Source organism: Ranitomeya imitator, chromosome 4 (genome assembly GCF_032444005.1).
Source record: "Ranitomeya imitator isolate aRanImi1 chromosome 4, aRanImi1.pri, whole genome shotgun sequence".
In the NCBI taxonomy this organism is placed as follows: domain Eukaryota; kingdom Metazoa; phylum Chordata; class Amphibia; order Anura; family Dendrobatidae; genus Ranitomeya; species Ranitomeya imitator.
In genome coordinates, this window is record NC_091285.1 from 697,129,476 (window position 1) to 697,137,027 (window position 7,552).

The 7,552-nt window shown below is 42.2% G+C and overlaps 1 protein-coding gene across 1 annotated transcript; it reads left to right on the forward strand.

Annotated features, from left to right (window-relative positions):
• Positions 1 to 5,333: 5,333 nt before the first annotated feature.
• Positions 5,334 to 6,257, forward strand: LOC138674755 (olfactory receptor 5G3-like). Its single transcript, XM_069762572.1, has one exon. It carries the CDS (start codon positions 5,334 to 5,336, stop codon positions 6,255 to 6,257), a length of 924 nt encoding a protein of 307 aa, XP_069618673.1.
• Positions 6,258 to 7,552: the final 1,295 nt, after the last annotated feature.

Here is a 7,552-nt window from a genome sequence, read left to right on the forward strand (position 1 = left end):
TTTAGCCAAATGACCCCCAATTTCCAATGCCTAACTATTATTATAAGGTAAATTAAGATTGACAAGCTTCAGTAACAAGAATGGATGTTTTTGCCATTAAAATGGGCACTGTAGGTGTTTTCCTGGCCTCCACTCACTGCCGACTATGCTTCCCCATTGACTTGCATTGGGTTTCGTGTTTCGGTTGATCCCCGACTTTTCGCGATAATCGGCCGATTCCAGTCGACTCAACTTTTGAGATAGTCGGGTTTCGCGGAACCCAACTCGACCCTAAAAAACTAAAAGTCGCTCAACCCTAATCTCCAGTATTAGATCAGATATATACAGTTGACAGCAGTGTGTACAGCCTCTTATGACCTTTGTGCTCCTGGTATCTCCTGTGTTTGAACAGCTTTGGTATTTTTATAATTCCCGATCTAAAGTTTTTGGCACTGCTATTGGGCATTCCCAGAAAGTTTTTGGGGTCTGAGACTTAAAGATTTATATTTTAGTCATTGAATTTTTGATAGGTAAGCATAAGGTACAGTATAATTGAAACTTATCTGTTGGTTCTTTATTTGCTTTCTCTGCAAATAGAATGAGATGATAATTTCATCTGTAGTTATCAGTGGTACATGACTGTGATATTTTAGGCTCCAGAGATAATTACGATAACACAATGTTTTGTTTTTCGATTGCTTATTTAATAAATCCCATCACATCCTTCTTATTCTCCCTGGTGCCTTCCTTGGGATATTATTATCAAAAATAAAGTATAAAATGTGTAGAAATTGTCACTGGTGGCCTTATATCTGCCAGATTTGTTCTGGGAAGAGATCACTGAGATGGATATGTTGCTGTTGTGACCTCAACTCTGCTCCAGTCCCGAATTCACTGTGACTATACTACCTGAGATTTGTCTACTATTCCTGGAAGAAGAATATTAGAGACCTTCATGAATTAGAGCCACAAAATGATGACTTAAGGTGCACTCATACATCCATATTCTACAGCTCTTGTGCAGCATTATTGTGGGTCTTCTGGGTAAGAAAAACATGGAATGATCGCGTCATAAGGTATACTTGTCATTAATGGAGTTTTCCATCTAAGGAACAGTTGATGGTCATGACTTCTTGTAATTGCTACTGAAAATGGTCCATTTTCATCATTTGATTTTTTTTTTGTTTCACTGTTCTGTTTTTTCTTGGGATTTTTGTTTCAGTTTTTTTGTGAGAAATTCTTCACAATGGAGTATGTAGTTTATGAATTTCATCAAAAATGGTCTTTATGTTTTTTCTTTCACCTTTTATGCAACTTTTAACCCCTTCATGACCGGGGGATTTTTCATTTTTCCGTGTTCGTTTTTCGCTCCTCTCCTTCCCAGAGCCATAACTTTTTTATTTTTCCGTCAATTTGGCCATGTGAGGGCTTATTTTTTGCGGGACGAGTTGTACTTTTGAACGACATCATTGGTTTTAGCATTTCGTGTACTAGAAAACGGGAAAAAAATTCCAAGTGCGGTGAAATTGCAAAAAAAGTGCAATCCCACATTGGTTTTTTGTTTGGATTTTTTGCTAGGTTCACTAAATGCTAAAAATGACCTGCCATTATGATTCTCCAGGTCATTACAAGTTCATGGACACCTAACATGACTAGGTTATTTTTTATCTAAGTGGTGAAAAAAAATTCCAAACTTTGCTAAAAAAAAAAAAAAAAAATTGCGCCATTTTCCGATACTCGTAGCGTCTCCATTTTTCATTATCTGGGGTCGGTTGAGGGCTTATTTTTTGCGTGCCGAGATGACATTTTTAATGATAGCATTTTGGTGCAGATACGTTCTTTTGATCGCCCGTTATTGCATTTTAATGCAATGTCGCGGTGACCAAATAAACGTAATTCTGGCGTTTCGAATTTTTTTCCCGCTACGCTGTTTAGCGATCAGGTTAATACTTTTTTTTAATTGATAGATCGGGCGATTCTGAGGGCGGCGATACCAAATATGTGTAGATTTGATATTTTTTTTATTGATTTATTTTGATTGGGGCGAAAGGGGGGTGATTTAAACTTTTATGTTTTTTTTATTTTTTTCACATTTTTTTAAACTTTTTTTTTAACTTTTGCCATGCTTCAATAGCCTCCATGAGAGGCTAGAAGCAGGCATAGCACGATCGGCTCTGCTACATAGCAGCGATCTACTGATCGCTGCTATGTAGCAGAATTGCACGTGTGCTGTGAGCGTCGACCACAGGGGGGCGCTCACAGCGACGGGCAATCAGTAACCATAGAGGTCTCAAGGACCTCTATGGTTACCATTCACAAGCATCGCCGACCCCCGATCATGTGACGGGGGTCGGCGATGACGTCATTTCCGGCCGCCCGGCTGGAAGCGGTAGTTAAATGCCGCTGTCTGCGTTTGACAGCGGCATTTAACTAGTTAATAGGTGCGGGCAGATCGCGATTCTGCCCGCGCCTATTACGGGCACATGTCAGCTGTTCAAAACAGCTGACATGTCCCGGCTTTGGTGCGGGCTCACCGCGGAGCCCTGCATCAAAGCAGGGGAGCCGGCATCGGACGGTATAGTACGTCCGATGCCGGTAAGGGGTTAAACTCAAATACTGGAAAGTTTCAAAAAATGTAGCAAACATTTCACAATAAATCCACTCCAAGGAGGGACTAGATTAAATGTGCGCAATAATGTAATGACTTTTTAAAAGTTGTAAATTGTAAATCAGACAAAAACATTTCTATAGCCTAGAACAATGTTCTTCAATTCTGGTCCTCAAGAGCCAGCAGTAGGTCATGTTTTCAGGATTTCCTTTGTGTTGCCCAGAAAAACTTCTCTACAAATCCAATTTACCTGGAGTATTTGCATAGGTAGGTGAATTTGAATTTTGCCTGTTCTATTCATGCCTAATCAATCTTTACATTTCCAAATACACATTTTATTGTAAGAAATTATAATATTAGGATTGCAGCCATTTTTTGGGGACTTTAAGGGTCATCAAATGGTAAAAAAAAATGTTGATATTCTTGCCCACTCCTTACTGCTCATGTCTCTGACCCATCTGCTCCTCATTGTGACCTGTCTGGTCCCTGTCACATTATCTTATTTCGGCTGCATGTGCTAATAACCTTGGTCCTTTCACACTGAGCTGGATTGACCATCTCTGATGAGGCCTGGTATGGTTCTGGGAATGTATGTGTAAGGGGGAAGACCGGACTACGGGTCCCTGGACTAAACGTGGTTCGGAACTGTTGAGGCTGCATACCATGTTGTCCAGAGGAAGGCAAAAAGGCCCCGACTGGTTCCCTGACCAGGAAGCTGGAGGTGCGGTTAAAAGTAAAAGTGCACGCAGTGTTGGGCAGTTTCCCACCAGCAGTAACTGAGGCAAGGTACATGTGCAGCGGGGTGCGCAGCTGGGCAGCCATGACACACGGCCGATCTGTTGCCAGGATGCTGCCGGAGCCCACCACATTAACAGGGAGAGATCCAGGAGCCCTGTTCAGCTGAGCTCCTCACGTCAGCCTAAGAGCCAGGGCAGAGTTCAGGACTGTTCGCTGCCGACCTCGTTGCCGGACAGAGTCACACCGCTCTTCCAGCATCCAGGAATGCACGCAGCTTCACTGACTGCACAAGTTTATGGACTAGGGGCTCAGCGGATGGTACCGGAGAGCAATCGCTACCACCAGAAGATGGACAGTTGTCTATAGGACCTCATTGGAGAAGCATTGCGCCAGCTGTTGTCAGCACTACACTTATCAAAATGTTATCTGCAGCCTGGGAAACCTCTGACATAAGTTGATGAAAGATGTTACCCTTGTTTCATTGTTCATTAAACTTGCACTTTTCTTACCCATTAACTGTTTATCGCTCTGGGAGGAGTACCTCATTATTAAATTAAATTGTTATACTTTGTTAACCCTTGTTCTGCCTCCTGCCTGTCACTAAATCCCACCAGCAGCTAAAGGGAACCTTTCACCCCCCTCAGGCGTTTGTAACTAAAAGAGCCACCTTGTGCAGCACAAATGCTGCAATCTGACAAGGTGGCTCTTTAGTTACAAACGCCTGCACACGCTGAAATAAACACTTATAAAATTTGCCTCCACATACCCAGAATCCGTCCGGGAGGCGGGTCTTTCCTTTCTAATGAGACGCAGCACAGCCGTCACTCCTGGCCTCTGGGCGTCGGGCGCCGCCTCCTCTTCCTGCATTATCGTTCCTTGTGCCTGCGCTGTAAGTACGAAGGGCAGCGCAACTGCGCATGCCCGGAAAAAAAACTTACAGAGCAGGTGCCAGGAACGATAATGCAGGAAGAGGAGGCGGCGCCCGACGCCCACAGGCCAGGAGTGACGGCTGTGCTGCGTCTCATTAGAAAGGAAAGACCCGCCTCCCGGACGGATTCAGGGTATGTAGGGGCAAATATTATAAAGGGTTTATTTCAGCGTGTGCAGGCTTTTGTAACTAAAGAGCCACCTTGTCAGATTGCAGCATTTGTGCTGCACAAGGTGGCTCTTTTAGTTACAAACGCCTGAGGGGGTGACAGGTTCCCTTTAAATGTGTGAAAAGTCAGGAGGAACGTCGAGATTTTATTACCTTTTTATTCTTTGTGCAGAATCCTCCTTGGTTTCATCAGAGCTGGAATTCCCCGCTCATGTGTTAGAGCCCTGAGGATTGTAGCCCTCTCTACAGGAGCAAAAATGTGACAAAGGCTGGACGGGTGACAGTGAGGAAAGAAGGGACTGTAGAGGTGACTATAACAATTTATTTTTTATTTTTACATGTTGCTTCTATTATGTTCTTTGGTCTAGAGACCCTAGAGTATTAAAAGGGAATTTAAATACAAATAACATCTCAAATAATGGAAATTTCTTGGAAAATCCTTGCAAAAAGGCAAATTCACATTTTTATTGCTTTAATCATCTTTAGTCATCAATTTTAAGTGTCCGATAACCTCATTTATTATTTATGAAAGTATAAAATTATATGATTTATTAAGTTCTCTTACTTTATATGAAATAGGAGGAATATTTCATGATACCTAAATTACTGTATACGTGGCAACAATTCCCTCATGCGTTTAGTCACAGTATCACCCAAGTTTCCCATGGTCACACAGCCACTCGGTAACTGACTTTCAATAATACGAGTTGTGGACTGCCGTAGTCTTATGGCACAATACTCCGAGGGTCTTCTCCACGTGAGGCTTATCAGAATCGATAATCTGTGTAGGAGGCATATTTTTTACATATAGATTATTGTGATCTTTTAATGCTTTCAATATTTATATAATTCACTTTCTTACAGGAAACAGACTTCAATCAGTTTCTCTTGTTTTCAGTGTATTCATTGAACATGTGTGACGTCAACCAGACAGAAGTCACAGAGTTCCTGATCCTTGGATTTTCAGGTCTATATAAATACAAATTTCTGCTCTTCATCCTTTTCTTCTTCTGTTACCTGATAATACTGGCTGGAAACCTCCTTATTATAGTGTTGGTGTCCACCAATCACAATCTCAATATTCCAATGTTCTTCTTTCTCAAGCATCTAGCTGTAGCTGATATCCTTTCCACTACGACCACTGTGCCCATGATGTTAAATATAATTCTATATGACATGAAGGAGGTGCCAGTGAGGATCTGCATCTTCCAGCTCCAAATGGTCGTCTTATTTGGTTTTATCCCGATTATTCTGCTCACTATAATGTCTTATGATCGGTACTTGGCCATTTGCAGCCCGATGCGCTACAATTCTATAATGCAACCTCATGTTTGCTTCAAGATGGTTCTTGGCTCCTGGTTTTTTAACTTTGTCCTTTCCATTGAGATGATTTTTTTTTGGCAGCTGGAGTTTTGTGGTAACAACGTAATAGACCACTTCTTCTGTGACTTTAGGATACTTCTTGAATTGACTACCTCCGACACTTACCTCTTGACTTTGGCTGACTCTGTAACATCCATCATTGGCGGTATCATACCTTTTGCTTTAATTCTTATCAGCTATTTGAGTATTTTCTTCATCATAATGACCCTTTCATCCACCAGTGGCTTGTTAAAAGCCTTCTCCACATGTGGCTCCCATCTCACCACTGTGTGCATCTACTATGGAACTCTCTTCATTATTTACGTGCCAACATCCAATGACAAATCATTGAGCGCGAACAAGTTTTTATCTCTTCTGTACATTGTGGTGTCTCCAATGATGAATCCCATCATTTACAGTCTGAGGAATCAGGAGATCAGGAGAGCTCTTCAACAAATGTTCAGAAAATGTTAAGGATATACTTAAAAGCAGCAGACATATTTATGAGATTATCTTAGCTGATTGCTGTATTTCCAGATGGGGAAAAGGAGGAACTATAGATTTGTCTTCTGGATTTTCTGGACAGAATATTCACAATAAATCATGGATGAGATGATTTAATGACAACATTTTTTTTCAGTAATTGTCATAATTGGCACTCCTCCTTCTACCAAAGTTTTTATTAGTTTATAATATTACAATCTTCCTGTTATATGATACTGTGTACTTACAATTGCTCATTTTGCCCTTCTACCTAATTAATTATTTTCTTTTCTTTTAGATCTAAGACATCATGTTATTAAAAACTAATGAGCAGCATTCATCTAAGTTATACGTAGAAACAAGTGGTCAATTTTCCCTTTATGAATCATAAGTCACTTCAAAAGTCCCTGGCAGGAGGAGAGAGCAGCTGGGGTAGGAGATAAAAAGGAAGTATTTTTCAGGGAAAAGAGACTTCCTTTCTCTACATGGAGCGTAAAAATTTCTGGGATTATATGGTGGTAACTGGTGTCTCCACCCGGAATGTTTGGTGGACTTTAGAGACCCAATCATGGTGTAGGGATTGCCAGGCCATGAAACGCCGCAGCCATCTTTGTTGTGGTCGTGCAGTGATTGGCTGGGCCGCACAGCATCATCCTGAGTAAAAAGAGACCTGGCGCTGCCCTGCTCGCCGCATTCTGTTCCTGTTTCAGCGAGAGTAGGGAGAGCTGCTGCCGAGATAGGGTCAGAATCATGGTTTTTATAGTTGGTGTAGGTCTGCAACTCTTACATCCACAACTCCTGAGAAACCAACAGTCCTTTTTAGGGCTAATTTGTGGGTCCCGATATTGCAGCGCTAGGTAGGCAGAGCACAGCATATCTACATCAGTGCAAGGCCTGCAGGCACTGTATGTGCATCCATTGCTCCCACTGCATCCCTCCCAAAGCTCCATAACTGTCTGCTGCTGCAGCTTCTTTACTATATACCTAGTTACTTTTTTTTTCAAAAAATTTACTCCCCCCCAAAAAATAAACAGTGTGTTCTGTCAGACTGAGGCCTGTTTAAAAATCGTAGCTTGTCAGGTGTTAGGAGTCAAGTTCCTGCCGCTGCACAGAGGGAAACTCGAGCCGTGTCTGCTGCGGTCTCCCATTCTGCATTGGCCACAGAGGCGCCTGCTCAGCGGAGACGTCAGTCCCAGTGTCTCATTGGATCTGATACTGTGAAAAGGGTTACTGCTGCCTCTCCAGGCTCTGCTATTGTACCCTGCAATGGTCTGCGGTGAGCAGGC

Coding starts and splice junctions, on each gene's coding strand:
- LOC138674755 (XM_069762572.1), top strand. CDS start 5,334: ATGTGTGACGTCAACCAGACAGAAGTCACAGAGTTCCTGATCCTTGGA.